Source organism: Perca flavescens, chromosome 9 (assembly GCF_004354835.1).
Source record: "Perca flavescens isolate YP-PL-M2 chromosome 9, PFLA_1.0, whole genome shotgun sequence".
Classification (NCBI taxonomy): Eukaryota; Metazoa; Chordata; class Actinopteri; order Perciformes; family Percidae; genus Perca; species Perca flavescens.
In genome coordinates this window covers 17249170-17273821 of record NC_041339.1, presented here as the reverse complement: position 1 = coordinate 17273821, position 24652 = coordinate 17249170, and the positions used below count along the sequence as shown (strand labels likewise).

The following is a 24652-nucleotide window of genomic DNA, read 5'->3' as shown; positions in this document are numbered from 1 at the left end:
TGACGGGTCTATGAACCAATCACATGCAGTTTGTTAGCTGAATGTGGCGTTTAGTCAGCCAATAGAATTTCCAAGCAGGAGGGACTTGTATTCAGTGTATGTGTATTAAGGAAAAAGACACAGGAAGGCCAGCTGCTTCATGAAGCATTTATGAAAGTATTGCCTTAAAACATATGCAAACATTAGCACAATACTTAAAATAGATATTTACAAAATTAGATTCTAATTGTGCAAAATGTAGAATAATCTGTGCACTCTAGACTTTTTGTGACAATCTGAAAAATTGCATAATATTACATTACATTTTAATTAAATATCTACATTAAATGAAGGCATTTTAGGCATCAGTTGTTGTTCAAAACACACACAAACATTTAAGTTGGCTGCAGACTGGTTTTACATTTTTTTCTTTTGTTCTGGCCTCAGTTGGTCCTAATTTTGTAAGAAGAATTTCTGTTACCCATGCATGTTCTCAGTGTCTATTTTAAGATTTAGGATTATCTGTAGCCCTGGATTAGTTCAGTAGATTTATGCACTGTCTAAAAGGGATTGGAAGATGCTGATAGCCATACAATGATTGATGAATGGTGTGCGTCAGTAAGATTTTGTTCTAATCAGAACACAAAGTCTTAACTAATCACCTAAAAGAGGTGCCCTAGTCCGTAAGATATAATTGACTTACACTGTGGGACAGAAGAACCATCCGACTTTGACCTCAACCTCCATTTGCTTGCCATTTCAGTTCAGTATTGCACAACACAACTTGAGTATTTCTCAACATGTAACATGACACCTCACTTTAGGGAGCCTGAACTGATTGAAGGAGTGTTAGTGAGCTAGTGGACACATGTGAATGTGATAAAGTACCACAACTAAAGCAAGTCCAGTCCAGTGATTTCTCATTAGAGTACAACACAAACAGCCGAGGGATTGTGTTTGTTCACAGGTGATACGGACCACTTCTTTGGACTCCCGTACTCACCAGGGTGAAGCATTGAATAACCCACAGCCTCCACTGACCTCCTCTTCTGGACCCGATGGAGAAGGATTCGGTAGGTCCCAGTCAATGGGCTCCTACAGTCTAAGCAGGGATTGTTTTGGAAATGAACTGTCACAATACCCAGATCTGACAGCAAACTCTTCACCTCCTGCTCCTCCACACTCAGAGCCTGGCTGGCCTGGGCAAAGTGTGCCGGGGACAGGGGCAAAAAGACGTACGGACGAGGGTACTCAATCCCCTGCAGCCAAGTACTGTTTGTAATCTCTGTGAGAGATGAGCGATCAACAGGCACGGGCCGCAGCATGCCCTTAATGACCAGCTGGCATGGTTCGGGCACATAAGGAGGGATACTGAAGGCCCCCTGAAGAATGCAGCGCTTCAGCTTTCCCAGTTTGTCCCCATAAAAGGGCATAGTGGCCGTCACCATGAAGTACAAGAGAATACCTAAAGCCCAGGTGTCTGAATAGCGTCCAATGTAACCTTTATCCTTAAACAGTTCAGGAGCAGCGTATGGTGGTGAGCCACAGAAGTTGGTGAGGAGCTCATTAGGGCCGCTCTCTGTGCTGAAGCCAAAATCTCCGACCTTGATGCAGTAGTTAGTGGTGTAGAAGATGTTCTCCGCCTTAAGGTCTCGGTGAACGATGTTGTTGTCATGCTGAAATAATACAATCAATGGAAAAAATCAGCAGGGGTTCTGTTGTGTCATTTTAAATTTACTTTCAAGTAAAGAAAGTGTTAACAATCTCTGAAAAGGGCGCCTGGGTAGCTCAATTGGTAGAGCAGGTGCCCACATATAGAGGCTTGCTCCTTGACAAAGTGGCCACAGGTTCGACTCCGCCCTGCGGCCCTTTGCTGCATGTTGTTCCCCCTCTCTCTCACCTTTCATGTCTTCAACTGTCCTATATAAAGAAAGGTCTAAAATGCCTAAAAAATAATCTTAAAATAAATAAATATAATGTTTCGTATTTGTCACATGTTTAAAGCACTGTACAAATAGCATTCTATCAATTATTGTTATCATTATTATTATCAATGGTGGAACGTAAGTAAGTACTAATTTTGTACTTTTAAGGCCACTATATTTATCTGACAGTTATTGTTATTAGTTACTTTTAAATTGAGATTTGGTGTAAAATACATATCTACATAACATGTAAAACATAGTTGGAACCTATTGCCATGTTTCAGATGCTTGACTTGTCAGCAGTTCCACCAAAGAAAGAGTTCCCCTCTAAACTTCTCAGATGTTTTTTATCTAAACAACTGTTTTTGGCTGAAAGAGGTAAAATTATCCAATACTGTATTTCACAATAAAAGCAAAAAGCCAAGAACGAAAGAACTTTGTGTTTTCTCCCATTTAATTATTATCTCATGGCCCCTTCAGATTTATGTTGTGACTTTTTGGAGGGGTCCAACACCTAAGTTGGACTAAACTACCAGTATATGAATTAATTAAAACTAGCTCCACTTTGACCAGTTTCAATGGTACTGATGTTGCCAACACATTGATGCATCACTATTAACGATCAAATAATGTCACATACAACAACGCTAACATATCACAGGGGGCATTTTTCTGCAGCATGAGATTTACTTTTGATAATTCAAGTATATTTTGGTGAAAATACTTCCATACTTATAGATAAATTAAGATTTTGAATGGAGTATTTTTACACAATTGCACTGGCATTTTTATTACTGAAGTAAAGGATATGTATATACTTCCTCCAGTACGGATGATTATTATTATTATTATTATTATTATTATCATTAGATTCAATGTTTTCATTCTGAAATAGAAGTCACTGTGATCACAAACACTGATCACAACTTCCCTGGTTTAAGGCTGTCTGATGAACATTTGTTGCATGTCATCTCCCCTAATTTCCTGTCACCTCTCTACTGGCCACTATCAAAATGAAGGCAAAAATATCTAAAAATATATGCATGTAAATAAACTTCAAATTAATATGGTTAAAACATTTACAGATTGAGCCTTTAAACAATTAAACATGGCCTCAAATTCACTTTCGAGTTCACTTTTTCACTTTGAATGTCTCAATCATGTGAATGTTGAATACCTCACAGACTGTGCAGTAGATGATGACTAGGACTGACATACAGGCTCACCATGTGTTTAACAGCACAAATGACTTGTGCAAAGACCAGCTTGGTTTCCAGGTCGTCAAGCTTCCCCCTGGTGGTGATTCGGGAGAACAGGTCTCCACTGCTGCCGTACTCCATCACCAGATACAGCTTCCTGCTGGTCTCCATCACCTCATACAGTCGTACTATGTTGGGGTGGCACAGCTTCTCCATGCAGCTGATCTCTGAGGAAATCATCGGCTGGCTCCTCTTATCCACGCGTGGCTTGTCTATAATTTTAATAGCGACTCTCTCTGAGACAGAAGAAGAGAGAGGATTAGATGTCAGTGATGGATTTAGAGAGGGCATAACAAGATGACAGGTCAAAATAAGGACAGGCATACTTAAGAGATTTAAACACGAGACTGTTACATGCACATGAGAGAAGGCTAAAGAAATGTATTTTTGGCATCTCATTTCATTAGAAGATTGTTGCAGGATTATTTTAAGGTATGACAAAAAGGTGGCTTTTCATGAAGGCCTTTCAACAGAAAATGATAGACTGCAGGGGTCGGGGAAAAACTGGGGTAAGAAAGTTTTTTTCAGGGGATCAGTCTACTGACATGAGCATTGTTAACATCATATTATTCATGTACATCTTACTGTATACATAACAGAAAAGACTAAAGTCTGGCTGCCCACAGGACAGGAGGGAATCTGCTTCCTGTTGGATAAAAGACTCATTATGAAGGTAACTCTTTAGAGTTTACTTTCAAAACGATTACAGTCATCTAAGTGATATTGATGCAAAAAGAGGTTTACATTTTCGTTTTTTCCTTGCATATTTTTTATTTCTACAGTTTTCCTTGATATATATTTACTGTTGTGTTTATTTCTGTAAGAACATAAGCAACAATTGTCAGTCTTTACGAGCTTAGAACTCTTTAAACAGATAGATTCACAGGGCTCTGTAGCTTTGTGCTTTCAAACAATGTACAGTTTGTCAAGGTTGAGGTGAGAATTTAGCTGGATGCTACAAGAAAACAGCTGGTTATGGATTTAAAAAAGCAATGTATGAATTGTAAAAAACACATAAACAACATTTCATTCCTGACCTTTCGTCAAGGCATGGATGCCCAACCTGACTTTGGAGAAATTTCCCTGCCCAACCTCTCCACGGAGCTCGTAGAAGCCAACTCTTCGACCGAGCATCAGGTCGTTCACGATCCTCTCGTTGTTGGTCATGTCATAGACGACCCTCTCAAACGGTGACTGCCTAATTCTCTCTGCTTCGCTCAGCTGTGGGATGGCACACATGGCGGAGGAGGCCGGGGGCTTCTTGGCTGTCGTTTCCACCACTGGAGCCTTGTCTTTGGATTTTTTGCTCACTTTTGGCTTTGGCCATAGGCGTGCTTTGATGGCTTGAAAATAAATGTAAGAAACTTTTTAGAAAACAATAAAGAATTTGAAAGAGCTTTGTGTCACCATGTCCTCCAAGTGCTCGTTACTGCTTTCAGAGTCAACTCACAGAGGTCAAGCCACTAGATAATCGGATATGAACCACAGAACAAACATGATGGGGATTGTTCCACAACACTCTTCCATTTATGGAGCATTGGTAATGAGATTGACCACCATGGTACAAATGTGGTAAAACATTTGGCCTCTTTCACAACAATCCTAACCTGGTTTAATCTTAGTTAGTGCTTAGTTTATAAGTTGTTGGTGTCTGTTACGAGGCAAATAATAACTTATTATGTAGATGTTAAGTTAATTTGCAAATATAAATATTTACGATTATTATCCTTTTGTTTCAGACATACAGTGTACGCATGAACTGACATGATGCAAGGAGAGTTTTGGCATTTTATTTGTCAGACTTCCAACACCTTTGTGGTGCTGTTGTTTTGTGAATAAGTGTAGACAGATGCTGATATCTAATTTTTAACATGTTTGCTTTTCTTTCTTTTTTAATGATGGACAAAAGCAGGATGTGTTGATCTTTCCTGTTTTTTTTCCTTTCTAGTTCACATGTTCTTATTCTTTGCACACAGTTTTCAAGTCTCAGCACTTTTTATTGGCCAAAGCGTTTTCCCAAAAATGACTTGAATGATCCAGTTTCTTTTGTTTCACAGGAAACTCTTGATTAAGGTTTCAGTATTACACAAAGAAAAACGAGCAACAGGGTCAGATGTCGGAATGTTTATCCGTCAAGGCTTAAGCTCTGTGTGGGCATCTTGTAGATCAGGGGTCTTCAATGTTTTTTAGGCCAAGGACCCTTTAACTGAAAGAGAGACGGAGCAGGGACCCCCTACTAAATATGTTGTATAAAAGGAAGTTACATATTAAACTGGGCCTAAAATAATGTGTAGGGTAGCCTAAAACCTTTATACACATCTTTTTTGGATAGAATACTAAGCAATTAAAATAGCCTAATAATTGTTGGCATGATTTTATAAATCATGTTTTTATGTTAAAACTTACATGTGGCACAGTGAATCCTTATGATGAACTGTATTTGGGGATGGATATCTAACTGACGACCTTACCTATAGGCCAGTAAGTCTATCATCAGTGGGGATTTATATTTGCTAATAAAATGTTGGATTCAAAAATTTCAAACTTTTGCAATAATTTGGAGGTCCCCCTGCATTGACTCGGAGGACCCTTTAGGGGTCCCGGACCCCCCTGTTGAAGAGGACCCCCCTGTTGAAGATCCCTGTTGTAGAGCAAATATAACCTCTTCAAATTACAGAACATGGGAAAAATGGGTTACTGAGTTAAATTAAGTAGCCAATGGTTAATAACAATGATACCTGACATTAAACTTCTGCAAATCTACAGTGTACCATATTATTATCAAGCCAGTTCTTCTATTTTGTGTTTTTTTTCATAACTTAAAATCACCAATAAGAATAAACTATTAAAGATGACTCATTTAATCAGCAAACCCATTGGTATTTCTACCCCCAATTTATCAGAGTGTGTCACCTCATCCCTGAACCCCACAGCACTCACAACCGCACATGACCCAGAACATACACTCCACTCTACCCCCTTCCTTCTGGACGCAGGTGTAAACTAGTGAAAGAAAGGAGCTTTGTTCCTACAGCCATACGAGCTATAAATAAGAAACCTCTGTAAGTTTTGGTATGTATGTCTTGTTTGTGCTGTATGCACCTCCTATGGAAAATAATTTCATCATTGAGGACAAATAATAAACTAATACTGTACCTCCTCCTGGTCATTGTGGGCTAAATTTAGCCCCTGTTAGGCTTAAAGGACCCAAGATTACTAGCTTCTTTTAGAAACAGTATTAGTCTGTCTAGTCAATAAATAATGGACAAAATTAGACTACTTAAAAAAACATTCTGTTACTGCTGCACTTTCTAGTATTGTATTTGTTGTAATGTTTGCTGCACATGTTACTTGCTGTATGCATTTTAACATAAAGCACTTTACATTTACATGCAGTGAATTAGGCTATAAATGTAAATAACATTGCCTTGCCAAAAATAAAATAATTTGGGGCTAAACATGGATGTACATTCAGTACCCACACAACCATTTTTCAGTTTGAATGGGCTAAAAAATGGGCTTATAAGTATGTATGTTTTGGCTTTAGTGAGTGCTAAGACATATTTTACTAATGCCTAACAGATTGGTTAGAAGCCATTAATAGAAAGTAGTTTTGGGTTGCCAGGTTATGAAGAATATCGCCGGCTGGTGTTTATCCTTTCTATTAGGTAACAATGCAGTATATTAAACCATAAATTCATGCTAATATGGGTTTTCACTTTCTAATAAGCTACAGAGTCTTTTAACTTGTCAATTATTAGACAAAGCATATGTCATGCTGGAGGACAAACACAAGCAAAGGGTTTATTATTGGCTTAACACCAAAGTTAAAAGCATAAGTAAATAATGTATTAGCCATTAATGAAACCATGAATTACAGCTTATAAACCCTATATGAAGAGTGTCTTATTAGAAAGTACAACCCACATTATAATATTTTCTGCAAACGTTTCTACAAATCTGCAGACAGAAATATTAGAAAAGTGAAGCAGATACATTTACCTGGGAGCTGCAAATCCTTCATGTCTGTCCCTCGGGCTACCCTGACTGTGACCGTAAATAAGTCAGGGAAACCTCAGAGGATTAAATCACTCCTCACAATCCTATTAACACAGTGTATTAGTGGACTGCGGGTTATCTGACATAGACTAAAATGAAGGAAATGCTGCATACACTCTTTTAAAGACTACTAATCACACCTCGTATTAGTTTGCATACTGATTAACTGGTGATAAACTGCTTCTTTATTTAACAATTTACCTTATGATTTGGAATATATAACTGTTGAATATGTGCTCAGGCTGGTGAATATAGTGGAGCATTAGCATTAGCTTTGGCATTACTGCGGAAGAAAATAAGAGACATAAGTATTTTAATTACTTATACTAATACTACTTATTACAGAAATATTTTAATTTGAAAACCATTTATCTGAATGTATTGGTTCTGAGTTCACTTCTTTGAAATTAAAATATGAATTTACTTGATTTACAATTTCAAAAGCTGAATTTGATTATATTTGTTATATTCTTTCTTCAGTGGTCACAAATTCAAATCTCAAAATTCAAGTTGAAATAATTTGAGCCCTGAGTTTGTACATAAACAGCAAACTGGACGATTTACTGGAGCCCTGTTCTTCTTCTGTCATCTTTGAGTTAAAATTTTCGAGCCGCTATCTTGGATCCCATGACTGACAGGCCGTGCTCTGATAGGCCAGAAGTCGGTTTGATTGCCTATTATGTCCTGGGTAACCTAAATGTTGCTATGTGAATTATTTTAACTTGATTTTTTTGGAACGGAATTTGACCATCTACATTTTTATTATATTTTAATTTTTTGTTTTTATTCTGAAACTTTAAGTTTTGGATCTGAATTTTTGACCTTTGAAAAGAAAGAAATTCACATTCAGCTTTTGAAATTGCAAATCAAGAAATTTCTTATTTTAATTTCAAAGAGGAGAAGTCAGAAAAAAACAAATTCAGATACATGTTTCACAAGTTAAATGTTTTAATATTTAGTGGCTATTAAAATTAAAATACTTTTGTCTTATTTTCTTCCATACACTTCCCTCAGGAGTTGGTGGGGATCAAAACAGGACCCTGTACACTAACTTTTTGAAACCCTCCCCTCTGGCTGGAGGCTGCCCATCAGGATCAAAACCTCATGCCACAAGAACAGTTTTTTTCCCAACTGCAGTGGGCCTCATTAACAAGGCCTGGGATCCCCACTGACAGCCTCTTAACCCCCAACCCTCAGTCACTACACTTAACATTAACACACATGCTAAACTATTACCCCTGGCCATTGCACATATTATACATGTTGTGAACTTTTGCACATCCCCTGATCAATATTTTTTCACACCATGCACTAAACCATATAGCATTCCTTATTTCCGTTCCTAAACAGTTATGATGTACACTTATTTTTTATAGTGTCTTTTTACATACTTTTTATGTAATATATCTATTCTGTATATGCTATTTATGTTCTTGATTGTAGCAGTACTTTGCCATATATTTAATGTGTTAATGTATGCACCAAATACATACACCAAGGCAAATTCCTTGCAGGTGAAAACTTACTTTGGTAATAAATATGATTCTGATTTTGAAAAGAGCTAAAGCAGAGTGAATGGATGAATGCTAGGTGATAACATGGCAGTGTTGTTTACAGCTTGTCCACTCTGCCCCCAAGTGGACAAAAAGGTTGAAGAAAGTGAGTAAAGTTGGGTTTTATCCATGTCAATTTCTTACCAGTTCAAGTAAGAGAATAACATTCCCTATCCACAGTATTATTTTCAAAACAAAGAAGACACTTCGATACTATATACAGACATCGCCTCACTATCTTTATCGTCAAGGCAACTTGCTTTGATTGACGTTTATTTCTAGCCAATAGCCAGAGCTTGGTAAACATTCTGGCCAATCAATAACGAAGATTAGTTGGCGGGAGAGGAAGAGGCAGGGCGTCATGGTGACTGGCTGACAAATCAGCGCAGGCCCCTCACCGACAGGCCGGAAACACATGCTGCTGGCGCGCTGTTGTATGATGTTGTTGTCATCATCTGTGACATGTTGGTAGAAAACGGTAGTGAATTGTGTGTTTTTTGAAGTATAACGATCGGGTTAAAAACGGAGAATGGCAGCAACAGCGGCTACACCTGTCACCCCCACGGAGCCCGACCCTGACCGGTGTGTGAATGAGGAGGAGAGCCGCGGGGCCGAGGCGGAGGAGGTGAACACCCAGCAGCAGACAGGCCCCGCGGCCGCCGTGAGCCACAGCCGACTGTCCAAACTCCCGCTGGCTCGCATCAAGGCGCTCATGAAGACTGATCCAGACGTGTCGCTCGCCAGCCAGGAGTCTGTGTTTATCATCGCTAAAGCCACGGTAAAAACAACAACGAAGGAAGTCCTGCAGTAACACAGAATACTCCCCATGCTTTCACAATGTGAACAGCAAGCTAGTCCGTAACGAGTCTTCAATCTTAATGTGATTCTTCTCTAATATATGATCAATATTATGTTTACTAAAACTCCACCAGCAAAGTAAAAGTGGACTAAACCTCTCAAGATGCGCACACAACCTGCAACCATTGAACCTTTTACACTCTTATCCCTGCACCTTTATCAGGAGAGTTGTGCTCCAATTATACAAGTATACAGATATACAAGTTTTTAATGCAACATGACAAATAAACAAAACAGTGACAAATACTGTCTAGAATATTCTCCAGAATAACCTCAAAGGTACTATATGACCTGAATGTAACATTACTTGGTAATACTAACACAAAGTAGTGTCACACTTTACACTTGTAAAGGTTAACTTAACATTCCATTTTTTTAAGCAGTTCATCACAAAACAATGGACCTTGTGCTTTACAGCAACAGACATATTGTACAAGTACAGTACATTGAGAGCTAGCCCAAACTACAGAGGGAATCGTGCATCAAAAAAATGAGTGCCCTTTAAAATGAATTTGGCAGGCAGCTGGTGGGAGTTTATAATCTCTAACTAAAAAGTTAAAGTGAGAATCTGAGCAGAATGAATATAGCAAGGTAAGCCAGGCGAAGAAGCATGGAAAAAGTCAGGAATGTGATAAGTGCTGTGCAAAATCAGGTCCCATTTCTTTTGGGTTCATTTGGGCTCCGGTCCATATCGATATTGGGGGGAAAATATCAATTATTACTATTAGTTTCTGAATTTGTTTTAGTTTCAAATGACAGAATATTAACGCATTTCTTTCTTCCAGGAGTTGTTTGTTGAGATGATTGCCAAAGATTCCCTGGTGTACGCCCAGCAGGGGAAGAGGAAAACTTTGCAAAGAAAAGATTTGGGTAAGTGCTAAAGTTGATATGGTGATGATTTTTGTAGAGGAAAGTAGATTGTTAACATGCTCACTTGGATGTTTTAAAACCTGTATTTAATAGCACATCTGTATAGAAACCTGGAAGGTCTATTAACCAGTTTTGACTTTTATATCTCCCATTTCTCTTTTCTTTGACCTTTTTGTTACCAACAGACAACGCAATAGAGGCCATAGATGAATTTGCCTTTCTTGAAGGTAAGCCTTGCTAGGACAATGTAGTTTTAGGGTCTTTTTATGCCTGATTATAATTAAATTCAGGTTGAATACATTTGTAAAATAAGAATACCACAGACATAACATACAGCATGATCATGCTCATCTGTGCACATATAATATAGACTTTAACACATTTCTTTTTTTAATTCTTTGTACCAGTACAGATTGTTCTAATTCTTTTTTTATTTTCTCTGTAGGCACACTAGATTAAATGCTGCTTCAAAAGACGAGAACATTACATATCTGCAACCATCCAAGTAACTTTCCGTTACAGGGACACGATTTGTTGTGAACACCTTTCTGGTACTTTTTCTAAGTCAAACTCTCAAAATGGATATTTAGAAATTTGTTGTTTTTTACAATGTGCCATTTAGATTTGTCATGCTTAACTTTGAAGACATCAGTGGTAATGTGTAAATTTCTTTGTAAATATTTGTGAAATACTACTGTACAATGGAATAAATGTAAGTTTTAAACAGTTTCTTTTCAAATGAATTAGTCTTCATCAGTTTGTCACATCCCCATTTGCAAGATAAATATTGTCGATCTGTCTGTGATCAATGTTAAAATACCAGTTTATAAGGGCTTGAGATTTTCCACGTTGGTAAATAATTATACTATTACATTAAAAAACAAACTATGCAATGTATTACTTTATCAGCTTTACTTTTTCAGTCCCAGGCTTGACTGGGATGGTAATTCAGGCTGGGAATCTTAGTGCCATTTATTAGGTTTTTTTAAACTCAAGAATGGGAGTTATTATTATTATGAATCAATCTCTCAGGAATGACGGCAAGATGTTTCTAGGTGAGACGCAAGCAACGTTCACTCGGTTGGGAAACCACATTGTTCTACATTACTACATTGTATAGCTTCCTGCTGTCTTCCTGAACAGCTTAGGTGGATCATTTTTACAGTTTTTCACAATCGCTATGACACTTTTTTCAATACTTTTAACAACTTTCCTAAGCTCTTAACACAGTTAGCACAACATCCGTCTGTGTAGGCTATACAATTAACACATTTCTTGTTGCTTTGACACAAAATGCATTCAGTTAACACAAATTTAAAATGCTTGAACTTCTTTTACACACAAGCTCCACCAAGACCAAAACAATGGATCTTCACTGCCAAATTTACAAATGCTTTCACACTGTATGTCAGAACAGATAACATCATGTTCTAAACCTAACTTATAGGCTAAAGTCAAAGTGAACAGCTGATCATATTGTAAATTGAAACACAAATATATTCCCTGCATTTTATATATGCATTTATTGAGAAACAGCTGATTGAAGTAATGCAAATAGATCGATCACAGCTGATTCCCTTCTAGGAAACACACTCAGGTGTTGAGGTTCTTTCAATCGCATGATCATATGGTAGTACAGTAAAAAATGACCTATTTGAACAATATACTGTAGATGAACACAGAAAATAAGAAAATGCCTTCACGAGGGAGAGGAAGAGGAGTACCAGGACAATTCTGTCTCTTTCTCCTTTTTTTCACAAACCGTACTTTCTATAAAGCTACTCTGAGATGGGTCAATCATTTTTTGTATTGAATCTCTGCAGCAAAAGAAAGAAAATGGTGGCTGGGTTGGCTCAGTGGGTAGAGCATGCACACATATACTTGGAGGTTTATGCCTTGACGCAGATATCCAGGGTTCAAATCCGACGTGTGACTATTTCCTGCACGTCTTCCCCTTTCTCTCTGCCCTTTTCTCAACTAGCTGTCCTGTCGAATAAGGGCAGAAAACCCCAAAAAATAATCTTTAAAAAAATTTGCTAAATCCAACAAAACAAAAATGTAGAGGCTTCAACAGAAACTGCAGTCCAAAACACAATCTATGATCAATACAGTCACTTTTGTCTGTTGTATAAGGGCAGACCTGATACATAAAATAATGTAGTTTCTGTTATTCCATGGGATGTTAGTGTTTTTATGACATTGTGCTATGATTGACTAAATGTTCCTGTTGGGAGACAACATGTGTTAGTGTTTTGGAAGAATTATTTGATTTTGAGACATGATTGCATTGTTTTGGTAAACACAGTGTATTGTGTTAGTGAATTATTGTATTTTGAAAATCGGTGTTGGAGTTTAGTTTACAATGTGTGATTTTGAGCATGAAATTAACTGTTTTGCCAATCGTGTGTTGTAGGTGTGTAGGTGCGTTAAGAGTTTAGGAAAGTTGTTAAAAGTATTGAAAAAAGTGTCATAGCGATTGCGAAAAACTGTAACATTCTAAACAGTGTGTCAACACCTCTGTCCAAGGTGCTGATCCTGGGACCTCCAGGGATTCAAGCGCTATCCAGGTTACTGCCCTTGTTGACACGTTTAAAGGAAGGCTCCCTGCTACTTAAAATGGCGAGATGTAATCTTAATTGACTGGATTTTCTGCGTTAAACTGATTTTATTATAGGAAACCTGGCAGCGAATTCAGCTTTTGTTTGTTTATTCTATCATTTCAGGGCACCACTCTGGTATTTTCTTTTCATTTTGGTCATTGGTCTCAATGCAGATACGTTAATGTTACCTAATTGTACTGATTTGAATTTGCTGCTTGATATGTTAATTAGGACCAAAATACACTCATACAAAGCATGTGTAAAGAAGAGGAAATATGCCTCAAACTATACTTTAACCCTTCAGTATTATGGCTTAAAACACTGTGTGCCCTGTTTAATTTTGCTTATAATTTATACAAGATCCTTTGGATTATTTTGCATTGTTGAAAGGTGCGGCCAATATCGTTCCTATATACTGTAGTTCATATATTGTGTTTATATATTATAATAAGAGGTAAAAAAAATAAAGACCATATATTGGATGAGGTTTGTTTTTAACAAACATATCAAAATATTTCATAATGATTTGTTTTTTAAAGAATTGTGACTAGGATATGTACAGAGTGGGACATTATACAGTTGGAAAATACAATTAAGTTAGAGCCCAATGGTGGACAAACTACATAATGGTGACACCAAATAACTACAACATATCTTTGGCATTTCTTTACTGCTATTTCTCTGGTTATCAGCCAACTGATTCTGATACGTCTGTTAAGCTAATGTTGGCCGGGCTCAGTCAGGATCATTGGCGAAAAAAGGACAAAGATGTTTTTTGTATTTTACATATATATTAGATCACTTTACTTTCTCAATGTTACTGACAGTAAATCTCTTGGAAGAGTGTAAATGTAAATATTTGTGTCATTAGCATTTGTTAAATACGCCATTTTGCTGCTGAAGCAGTACATTTCAGTGCAATACGAGCCAGTGGTGAAATGGTGAAGGTTAAATGTCTTGCTCAACACAGTGACTGTTGTAGGACACTGGGAAAATCACATAGAGCTTTGAGTTTGCATTAGGAATGTGTCTGAATCTCTCTAGACCCGAGATGTGTGTTGTTCTTCCTGGCAGCATTTGTTAAACACATCCAAAGTGTTCACTTTCACACTCTAGGCACAATCAAGACCCCTTGAGTTTTTACAGCGGGGATTTTCAAAATAAATGCCTGAGTGTGTTTAAGCTGATTTTCTGGGTTTAGTGTTTCGGGGAGTAATGAAACAGACCTGTGAGAAGCACAGATGTTTGGTTCCAGTATAACACCAGTCAACTCCCTGCAGAGGAATGCCTGACTGGCACAGAGGGACATGGAGTGCTCTTTTCTAATAAAATATAATCACATGTCAAAGGATTGGACATAATTTTAGTTCCACAGTCAATAAAGACATTCCATTAAGGAAATCTCATGAAAAGAAAATGTAGAACCTCCCCCTGCCCAGAGCAGGACATGAACAGTAAATCTGGGGCTGGCCTGATGGTCCTTGGTGAAATTGATGGGAAAATGGCATGCTAAGAGAATGCACTTTTATTATGGGGATTTTTTAGTTATTTCAAATAAACTAGTAAAACAAATTAGAATGACTTTTGTAATACGATCACAGGTACAAATTAGAGTAAAATTATTTTATCTTTAGATAAAGTACAACCAGGTATTTCCACTGTGAATATATTGCTTCTCCTTGATGTTAAAAGAATATTTTAACATTTTGTGAAAAGCGCTTATTTGCTTTCTTGCTGACAGTTAGATGAGAAGATCAATAGCACTCTGTCTGTATGCTAAATATGAAGCTAAAGCCAAAGAGAAATTAGCTTAGCTTAGCCTAAAGACTGAGGTTGTACTGAGGTGCTTTGAGCCAACTGTTAATGTCAGCATGGTGACATGCTCACAATGACAGTGGTAACTAACACTTAGCAAATATGATGTTTAGCATGCTAACATTAGCTGATTAAGTACAGCTGAGGCTGATGGAATGTCAGTTTTGCAGGTATGTGGTCAGAAAAGAAGGTCAATTTAAAATCTTGACCCGATGATGGCACTAGAAGGAAAGGTGAAACTAAAAACAAATGTGAACATAATCGTGGTGCAAGAGGAAAAGTCAGGGAATCACCAAAGTGATTAAAGGTCCTATGACATGCTGCTCTTTGGATGCTTTTATATAGGCCTTAGTGGTCCCCTAATACTGTATCTGAAGTCTCTTTCCCAAAATTCAGCCTTGGTGCAGAATTACAGCCACTAGAGCCAGTCCCACAATGAGCTTTCCTTAGTATGTGCCATTTCTGTGTCTGTAGCTTTAAATGCTATTGAGGAGGAGAGGGGGAGGGGGGGGGGGGCAAGGTGGAGGGTGGGGTGTGGCCTTGAACAACTGCCATGCTTAGCTTGTTTGGAAGCCATGATGTCTCTCTCTCATGGGTGGGCCAAATGCTCTGGGCGGGCAAAGCAGAGAAAGGAGAGGTAAACTTGCCCCTTATGACAATATAAGGGGAGATTCCAGATTTCCATTTCTAGCCACTTGGGGACCATAGGCAGGCTAGGGGAACTCATTAATGTTGAAAAACCTCATTAGGTGATTTTTTTCATGCCATGGGACCTTTAATGCACATTGACAGACACATGTCTGGGCACAGCATGAATATCCATATATTGAGCGTTTCACTAAAAAAAACAATGTCAATAGACTTATTTTAGTTTGGACCTAAGTGGTGGACTGACTGACTCCTTCTCATCCAAAAAGCTGCCCATCTGCACCTTTAAAGCTTACTAATTACATATCTACTTTGTTTAATACATTTAACAACTACAGGGAGTTCCAACTTAGACCATTCCTTTAATTGGGAGCATAAATTTGCGTAAGAAAATCATATAGGCTAAATAATTATCAGATCATCTTAATGTCTTTAGCGCAGAAAAGAATGTGCTGTTTATCGTTCTGCATTCACAACTGCATTCCATTCACCTGGTTGTCTTTTTCATGCATCTTCCGGTTTGCCTCATTTCAAGGATCAGTTGAAGTATTGCCCCCTGCATTTTATCCTTCTGAAATCCCATTCAGGTACAGTAAGGCTCCTAGTAAGGCTACATATTTAGTGAACCCAGCCCTCAAATACATCTGCAGGAGGCCATACTATCCCTCCAGAAGACATTACCCCCTCAGCCCCTCTTTTCACTGCTGTTGCTTTTGTTTCCGATTGCTCACAGCTTTGTGAGTCCGCACACGTTGACATGAGAGATTTTAATTGCTGCAAAGATATGCAGAAAATGTATCTGGCTTACAAGCCGACCTGTAGTCATGTGAAAGGTATGTTTTTGCAGCTGACATCACACACACACACACACACACACACACACACACACACACACACACACACACACACACACACACACACACACACACCTTCCACCAAGTGTTTCAGGAGCCAAAGGATAATTTGCTTAATGTTAAGATCTATTTAACCACAGGAACTTTGGCTGGCCCATATTCCTCTACCCTTACAAATGTGTCCGTTTTATGTCCCACATTAATGTCTAAAGCAATAATTCCTTGCATGAGAGGTGACTCATGGTTTCAATATTGCCCAGCCAATGTAATTAACATTTGTTTTTTTTCCAGAGTACAGTATGTCCAAAGCATTTGACTAATGAAGTGTAATGTATTGTTGGAATTTGTACATTTATGTATTTAACCGTAGGAAGTTTTGTAAGTAATGTAAAAAAAGAGACACAATTACAGATGTATCTTGTATTTCTCTTTCCTTTTTGTTTAGTGATACATTCTTGTTTCTCCTTGCGGATAACTGGCCAACATAAATAACATGGCTCCATGTACGACGTTTCCAAGCATATCTACAACGGAAAATGATAGCAGAAGCCTTTTCAGCTATCTAAACCATTTACTATAAATGTCAGACTTTGATATCAATCCAACATGAATAACTTGAGGGAAGATACAAGTTTCTCCACCCTCCAACAGCAGCCACAGTAGATTCAGAATGAAGTGCACTCAAAAGGCACGTTACATTTTTACGGATGTTCAAGGATGCAATTATACACAATCCTGAATGTCTGCTAATTTGTTGTCATTCTGTAAAGACATACAGGGAACTTTAAATAACCAAAGAGAAAATAATGTAATTACCTGAATAAGTGGCGGACTAGAACCTCAAAGCACGAAACAAAAGCAATCAATGTAACAGGAAAGTTCAGCTTTACTTTGTTCAAGGCAGGCAAGGGTCAAAACCAGGAAATCAGGCAAACAAATCCAACGAAGGTTAAGTTTTTGGGGCAGTTGGTTTATGTTTCTCCAAGAATCAGGAAAAAAAAGTTTAAACAAACAAGCAGGACTCACAAATGCTGCAAAGCTAGGCAATGCACACTAGACAACGTGGCAGAAAAGAATGGCTCTGGGCTGGTAAATATAGAAAGTGGCTAATGAGGGAATGAGGTGCAGACAGGGAGATGGTTGGGGATGCTCAGGTGAGGGGAATGAGATGATTGCAGGGCAGGAGGGAGTGTCAGGATCTGAAACTACAGAAGAGTTAGTGATATGGCATGAAAACAACACATAAATAAATAAAGTTGGCACGGGTGGTGACAAATAAACAGGTTTTTAACAAACTGGTAATGTGTCTGGGGGAACCTGGTGCTCTGGGGGTTAAGGCCCTGACCATGAACCGCAGTGTCCTTGGTTTATGTTCATACACTTCTCTATCACTGCAGCAAGATAAATCACTGGAAGTCAGCTAAAACAAGATTTTCAACTTGTGTTAAGATGCTCTTTAAAGGGTCAGCCATATTACAACAAAACACAGTTTTACAACTCACACATTTCATTTAGAGTTACTCAGCAATTCCAGCTATAATAAAAAAGGATTAGTAAACTGCTGAGGTCTGTGTATTATCAGTACCCAGGATATTGTTTCTCGACATGATGCAAAGTTTTATTGCTTTGTGCTTTGAACACCACAAAAAGACATTCCATTCACCTCCATGTATTTGAGTGGTATTGCTGTTTCACTGGCAAATATCTCAAAACCTCATCAAGTAAAAGATTGATATCTAAAAGGCTGGTTTATACTAAACATATAGGAGATTTGGGTGGCAAGACCTTTTAAAGGACATGGGAATGAGCAGTGCTCCAAGCAAAAAGCAAACAAACAAACAAAGACATTCAAATATTTCCTGGCCCCACAGTCTATATATTATCATAAAGTGAATCAGACCTGCTAGAGTAGACAGAAACACAATCATGTATTTCCTTATTAATAACAATAACATCTCAATTATAGTTAGTAATTAGCAAGGCACATTCAACATTATGTCATTTTAATGTGTCAGCAATGAGATGTAGCAACATTTGTGCATCTGTCATACCTAATCAGGCCTTTGATTGACCATATTTATATTATTGTTATTGTTGGCAGTATCATCTGACTTGGCATCTGTGTTTGTCAATTTTCTCTACCCACAAGGTTGGTTCAAAGGAATATCTTAAAACAGATGCAGACCTCAATTTCTCTGGTTTCTCTTGGTATAATCAGGTCCTGATGCGGCTTTCTGTTGAAGCCACTCTGTAATGGATGTAGATGCTTGACTCTCAGATAGAGCCTCCAGCTTATTCTTGTGGTGTCCAGTTATGGAAACTAAGTAACAATTTTATAATGATTTATGGTCAGACATGGAAAGTCTGCAAATACATATTAAGGGCATATTTTTCAAACATCCCTTTACTGGCCACAAAGGCTGGAATCAAATAATGCCCAGGGATTGGTTTCACACTGGCTGCCAGACTTTCAAGTTTGTTCTGTAAATTAGAGACACAGTTAGAAGGGCCAAACAAAAGAATGTAAGTTTGTCTTTATTTGTTTGAAGAATAATTTGTCATTTATCACTGGAGAAGTGTAGCACACCCCTAAAAAGAAGCTACATTGTAAGTTTAAAATTGAACATGCAGCAGTGTGTCATCAGCATAGAAAGAAAACATTGTTTTGATGATAACCTGAACTAGCAGGAGCATAAAATCTGAACACAGCAAGAGGCCGAGTACCGCACCTTGTGGAACTCCACTTCCAAAATGTGCAAATAAAGAGGTGATATTACCCATAACAAACAAGCAAAATGCATTTACTGTATACAGTATAGCACTTTCAATCAGATAAAATAGAACAATAAAAAATAAAATCAAAAATGGGTCTTAATCTTTTAAAGCTGACTTGGCTTCAGAGTCAATAACAACAAAAGCACAATTACAGGTGGAGTTCAGTACAAGAATAACATACTGTACATTTAATATCACAATCTACAACAGGCATTTTTGAACCATGATTACTTTAAACATGTTGTCTTTTAGGGTTAAGTTAAGACATTCAGTTTATCACAGTTTCTAGTTGTGTTTGGCATTTTGTCTGGAATCCTACAGAGAGAACAAATCTGATCCAGATGCACTAGTCAGACATGCCTACTGTTCTGTCCGAGAGTTTCCACAACTACATTATACAGCTGCAAACCAGGGTTAATTGGATGAAAATTAATGTTTTGTGCCATCTAAATGTCAAATCAGGACTGATCAACCTGAAAGGCACAGGGTGAATCCTTGTCGATTTCACCCATTAAATCTTTTTCAGTCCTAGAGGAGAACATGCACTAAGGACAACAGATGAGGCAGGATGAAGGAGAAATTTAAAGCCTCAAATAAGACAAATCAGGCTTGCCATCCTGAGTGAAGAAGCAGGAAAGAAGAAATGAGTGATAGGTGAGATGAGTGTGAAAGGAAAAGGGGATGAGGGAGGGAATTGAGCTGAGCGTGAGAATGACTGAAAATGGATAAACAGAGGGTGGGAGGGGAAGACGGTAAGACAGAAAAAGAGAGGTGGTGGAAGTGAGTGAGATGGGCAGGGAGGTATAAAGAGAGGGAGGGAGTAATATAAGAGAGGCAGCCATAGAAGGAGAGGTGACAGAGTAGATTATCCTCCTCTCCTCCTCTCTGCCAGCCTCATCATGTTCATGCTGCAGATGTTGACTGTTATCTTTCTGACTGTTATTCTCCTGGTATCTGTGGAAGGTAGGACACAACCATACTTAATATATGTGTGTGTGTGTGTGTGTGTGTGTGTGTGTGTGTGTGTGTGTGTGTGTGTGTGTGTGTGTGTGTGTGTGTGTGTGTGTTTGTCTGTGTGTGTGTGTGTGCGTGCGTGCGTGCGTGTGTGTGTGTGTGCAGGATGCATGGCTTGCATGCACCCTGCAGGTGGACAGTGTAGCAAAGAGAGCGATGGCGAAGACAGAAAAGGAGAGAAGAGGGACAGCAGCAGGAGCAGCAGTGAGGGAGGCATGGATGTAAACAGAGGGGCAGAACGACGCAGGAGGACGAGCATCGTAAATCAGACAACACTCAACACAAAAAGAGTCTCAAGGCTCAGTCTGCGTGATTGGTGTCGTCTCGTCTGTTTTTTTTGTTGTGAAAGCACTGGAAGTGCAGTGATGTTCCTGAGGATGGATTCAAAATCATTTGTGGCATAGCAAAGCAGCACTGTCCTATTTTACAGCTTTTATTGCTCCTGCTTTTTCCATTACACTTTAATTTGATTACACCTTTGATTTGGATGAAAAGGCATCATGGCACCCCCTACACACAAACACACACTCCTCCTCTCTTTCTCTCACTTTCTCTGCCTCTCATTTCTGTATGTTTTGCAGCACAATTGGATGCGATTGTAATTCCTCTGACATTCTTGTGTGTAATTATGTGTCCATATGTGAGTGTGTACATATGAAACTAGAGGGCATGTGCACAGTCTGCAGAGCAGATAACATTCAGCTGTTTACTAAAGCTGTTTCAGTCTTTGCTCATCAGAATATTGACTTCGAAGTGTTTAAAAATCATAATTCTGTGAAATAAATATAAATGGGAAGTAAATATGAATGTTAAATGTTCCTTATCTAATGTCCTGTCCTCACTTGAGAAAAATGTTTTCACTCCGAGATTACCTTGTAAGGTGTGAAATAGAAGACAGTAAGCCAACATAATGAATTGAGCTTGACACCAAGGAACTTCAGTATAATACTTTTGATTTGCTTAAATTTGACATCCTTTCCTAATGTTTTTTCTTTGTTTTCCCCAGGTAAAGGTGTGCAGATGCAAAGAGATGTCCAGTGCTGCATGTTGTACTCCCAGGGCAAGGTGCGTACCAAAGATGTGTTGCGGTTTGAGGTGCAGACGGAGGGGCCCGACTGCAGTATACAAGCCATCATGCAAGTATTTCAACTATCCACTCCTGGAGCTAAAGAGCACACAGCAATCTGCAGGCATGGAAAATATGCCTCTTGTTAGAGGAGGGCAGAGCCGGGCTGAGAGGCATTGTCATCTTTCCAGGTCATGTTGTTATGGCAGGGCTCAGAGCTTTATTTGCCAGGGAAATAAGAAAGGAAATATGTGGGAATAACAAGCCATCTGAAAATACCTTCCAAGCCAGCTGTACCCTGCCGCAGCCATTCAGTCAGAACAGCAGGGTTTAGTTAAGTAAACCATTCCACATTATGATACCTATTGTTTCCAGTGGGTCAGAGAAATCTGATGTAGCTGGGGAATGAGGAGCTTGGTTTTTCATGCGGTCCAGTTAAGAAAAACATGAGAGTTTCTTTTGGTCCTCTATATTTCAGTGGTTCCCAACCTCTTTTCTTCAACTTTGCTCACTTTTGATCACAGTTTGACTTCTCACTACCAGAGGAAAAAAACATTATTTGACTCTATTTCCAGTCACCATCTTCTTTGTGATTCCTTTGGGCTCAAACTCTCTCTGTAACCCTCCCCATTATTGCTAAATCATTGTTTTCTTTGCTAATCTTGTGCTTCCAGAAGATTAAAATGTGGGGTTTGTGCACCTTGTACTGTCACCCTGTGTGGTGTAATAAGTACTGTGTTATTTGTATTAGTCTTTACACAAGGAAGGCGGTGAAGTGTGCAGACCCCAGAGACCGGAAGGTGAAGAGGTTGCTGAGGAAGCTCCGGCAGAGACAGAGTGTCAAGCCCCAACGAACCATGTGGTTCCCTCCTCGTGACAACCTGCCTGTCATGTCAGAGGTACAAGCTACTTCACGGCTTCTTCACCTCCAGCAATACACTTATATAATAATAATAATATATTTTATTTATATAGCGCTTTACATGGTACTCAAAGACCCTTTACAGTAAAACCAGCACATTTAGCACATTAAAAACAGATGAAGCAATAAAACCAACACATGAAACGAGCATATTAAAAGCAATTAAAACAATAAACCCAGTAACTAACAGTAGATAATATGTAAGACTATTTTATGTGGAAGGCTAATCTGAAGAGGTGGGTTTTGATGAGTGATGGTTTTGAATGTGTCCAGGTCAGTACAGTCAATGCAATTAAATTAAATGTAATTAAATCAAATTGATTCAGCCAAAAGTAGATAATGTGATCGATGATGGTTGATTTGAGATATTGAGGGCATTAGCTGAGACATTCATAGATTTCTTCCTCTTGTGATCATCAGGACAAGAAAGATAACTGGGCAGTTCTCAATGTGGAGTGATGGAGCGCCGTCAAATATGGAGGAAACCCATAGTCATAAGTACGTTTTTTTCAGTGCTCGTTATATAATGTGTGAAAGTACCTCTCTTAAATGTCTCACCTTATATTTTTGCATACTTTTCTACAGGCCAAGTAAACTTTCAGCAGCTCGTCATTCTTACACGGCGCAGCTTGCTGACTCTCCAGTCGTCTCGTCTCTCTCTCTATCTACACTATCCGTCTCCCTGGGACCAGACCAGGGCAGCAATACATATTTAAAATGGCTTTAGATATTTAAACATGAACTGTGCTTGAAATATTCTCAAACACATGGCTGGAACAGCCTCAACCGAGGAGTATTTACTTGTAAGATACGTTGAATTGATTCTTTTTTTTAAATGGCTCATACTGTTATTTGCCAGAGTCTGACTGGAAGTGTCTCCCTCTGCAACATTACTACTTGTGGCTGATGTGAAATCAGTGAAAAATGTGTAATTAAGCAAACGATAAACAAGCAGTGATATTTATAGAACGTTGTACATCAGCGAGATACTCTATGCTTATTTGTGACTTGTATTCCTTAGTAATGTGTTTATAACACTGCACACAGTAAAGTAGTAGGGTTTCATCACAGTGCAGTGTGCAAAATATCGGGGAACTTCTCTCTATATAGTAACTTTGTTTGGTTCCATCCAGTTGTCTTAAAGTTTAAAAATCCTTCTTCAGGCTTTGACCTGATGTATTTGACTGTTAGACAGGTGAAATCAAAGTGGGATCAGAGAGAAGATGTCAACATGATACAACTTCCTGTGTCACATAAAGAGCAAATGTTCCTAATGTTCCTGATATGTTGTCCACTCTGTAAATTGACTGTTTGTACTGTAAACTCAGCATGAAACCCGAATCAATCTGTTAAAATGAGGCCCTCAGGCATCTACCCGAGATTTAAATATCTACGCATTTGCAGTTTACATTTGTCTATTTCACCAATAGTCCGTCACTAAACTATGCCAAAGTATTCATGATTCAATTCACCACATGGCAAGGCTGTTTAAACTTAGAGGGCTCAATTGTGTGTGAAGCACACAAGTATTGTATTGTAGAAGAATGCACTGTATGTTAAAACACAGTATCTCAAGTGAACTATTTTATAAATTAATCTGAAGTAATAACCAAAGCTGCCTCACTGTCTTTTTCTAGGTATCTTGTGTGTGACTGCGTGTCTTATTTACTGCAAAGTACACTTTATTTAGCCATGCTGCAGTAAAAGGGACTCACGTGCAGATAGTTGAGGCAGATAGGGGCGATTCAATGAGTGAAGATACAAATAAGCACAGGCAGACAAAGGTAAGCAGGCAGGTACAAAGCAAAGAAACATGACCACAAAGACATGACAACAAGTTGACAACTGACTGGGAGAAAGGGCAGCAGAGCTGATGAGTAAATGAGGTGCAGATGTAGACGCTCAGATGAGAAGAATTAGGTGATTGCAGGGCAGATGGGTGTGGCGGGATCTGGAATAAAAACAGTCTGAAGGCATTTGGTGGACAGGTAAAGAATAACACTGAAGGGGTCTGGTGGAAATGTGTCTTAAGACAGGGACAGAGAGGCAGAATGTGCAGGAATCCACACAGTTGAGGCAGACCTGTAAAACTAAAGACATTCTCAACAGCCTCAGCTGTACTTTGTGTTTAGTACTAACTAGCAAATTATAAGCATGCTAACCTGCTAAACTAAAACAATGAGCATGGTAAACATAGTAAACTTTCTTATATGTATAATATACTATATATATATATATATATATATATGTATGCATTGTCCCTGTGAGCATTTTAGCATACTGATCGATGCTGATGTTAGTATATTAGGCACTGCGGCCTCACAGAGCTGCTAGCATGGCTGTAGATTATAGTTAGGAACCAACACATTCTCTAGTTGTATATTATTATTATTATTATTATGAACTTGTTATCTCATCTTAAATCTGACCCATGTGTGTCTCTAATGAGAACAGC

The 24652-nt window shown here is 38.5% G+C and overlaps 3 protein-coding genes across 4 annotated transcripts; 2 read left to right on the top strand and 1 right to left on the bottom strand.

Annotated features, from left to right (window-relative positions):
• Positions 1–277: 277 nt before the first annotated feature.
• Positions 278–17466, bottom strand: LOC114561562 (serine/threonine-protein kinase NIM1). 2 transcript variants are annotated; one of them, XM_028587619.1, is made up of 4 exons: positions 17237–17466; positions 4201–4506; positions 3131–3399; positions 278–1655 (listed from the first exon to the last, which is right to left on the bottom strand). In XM_028587619.1, exons 2-4 carry the CDS (start codon positions 4400–4402, stop codon positions 903–905), a joined length of 1224 nt encoding a protein of 407 aa, XP_028443420.1. In that variant the 5' UTR covers positions 4403–4506; positions 17237–17466; the 3' UTR covers positions 278–902. The 2 variants fall into 2 exon arrangements, with proteins under 2 accessions (XP_028443420.1, XP_028443419.1); XM_028587618.1 differs by lacking the exon at positions 17237–17466 and adding an exon at positions 8920–9020.
• On the top strand, positions 9140–11246 carry pole4 (polymerase (DNA-directed), epsilon 4, accessory subunit). The gene is made up of 4 exons (XM_028587620.1): positions 9140–9553; positions 10419–10503; positions 10689–10730; positions 10949–11246. Exons 1-4 carry the CDS (start codon positions 9305–9307, stop codon positions 10960–10962), a joined length of 390 nt encoding a protein of 129 aa, XP_028443421.1. The 5' UTR covers positions 9140–9304; the 3' UTR covers positions 10963–11246.
• Positions 17467–20055: 2589 nt separating the features above from the next.
• Positions 20056–23772, top strand: ccl44 (chemokine (C-C motif) ligand 44). The gene is made up of 5 exons (XM_028587168.1): positions 20056–20158; positions 21216–21345; positions 22027–22174; positions 22618–22695; positions 22783–23772. Exons 1-4 carry the CDS (start codon positions 20095–20097, stop codon positions 22654–22656), a joined length of 381 nt encoding a protein of 126 aa, XP_028442969.1. The 5' UTR covers positions 20056–20094; the 3' UTR covers positions 22657–22695; positions 22783–23772.
• The last annotated feature ends 880 nt before the right edge of the window (positions 23773–24652 follow it).

What these genes read in the sequence shown, in the direction of transcription:
- LOC114561562 (XM_028587619.1), bottom strand. Translation starts at nt 4,402, where the DNA reads ATGTGTGCCATCCCACAGCTGAGCGAAGCAGAGAGAATTAGGCAGTCA. An exon ending in CATCCATGCCTTGACGAAAG is followed by an intron (nt 3,400 to 4,200) that starts GTCAGGAATGAA and finishes CTTCTGTCTCAG; the next exon opens with AGAGAGTCGCTATTAAAATT. An exon ending in TTTGTGCTGTTAAACACATG is followed by an intron (nt 1,656 to 3,130) that starts GTGAGCCTGTAT and finishes GTATTATTTCAG; the next exon opens with CATGACAACAACATCGTTCA.
- pole4 (XM_028587620.1), top strand. Translation starts at nt 9,305, where the DNA reads ATGGCAGCAACAGCGGCTACACCTGTCACCCCCACGGAGCCCGACCCT. An exon ending in TTATCATCGCTAAAGCCACG is followed by an intron (nt 9,554 to 10,418) that starts GTAAAAACAACA and finishes TCTTTCTTCCAG; the next exon opens with GAGTTGTTTGTTGAGATGAT. An exon ending in TTTGCAAAGAAAAGATTTGG is followed by an intron (nt 10,504 to 10,688) that starts GTAAGTGCTAAA and finishes TGTTACCAACAG; the next exon opens with ACAACGCAATAGAGGCCATA.
- ccl44 (XM_028587168.1), top strand. Translation starts at nt 20,095, where the DNA reads ATGTTCATGCTGCAGATGTTGACTGTTATCTTTCTGACTGTTATTCTC. An exon ending in TGCAGTATACAAGCCATCAT is followed by an intron (nt 21,346 to 22,026) that starts GCAAGTATTTCA and finishes TATTTGTATTAG; the next exon opens with TCTTTACACAAGGAAGGCGG. An exon ending in ACCTGCCTGTCATGTCAGAG is followed by an intron (nt 22,175 to 22,617) that starts GTACAAGCTACT and finishes TGTGATCATCAG; the next exon opens with GACAAGAAAGATAACTGGGC.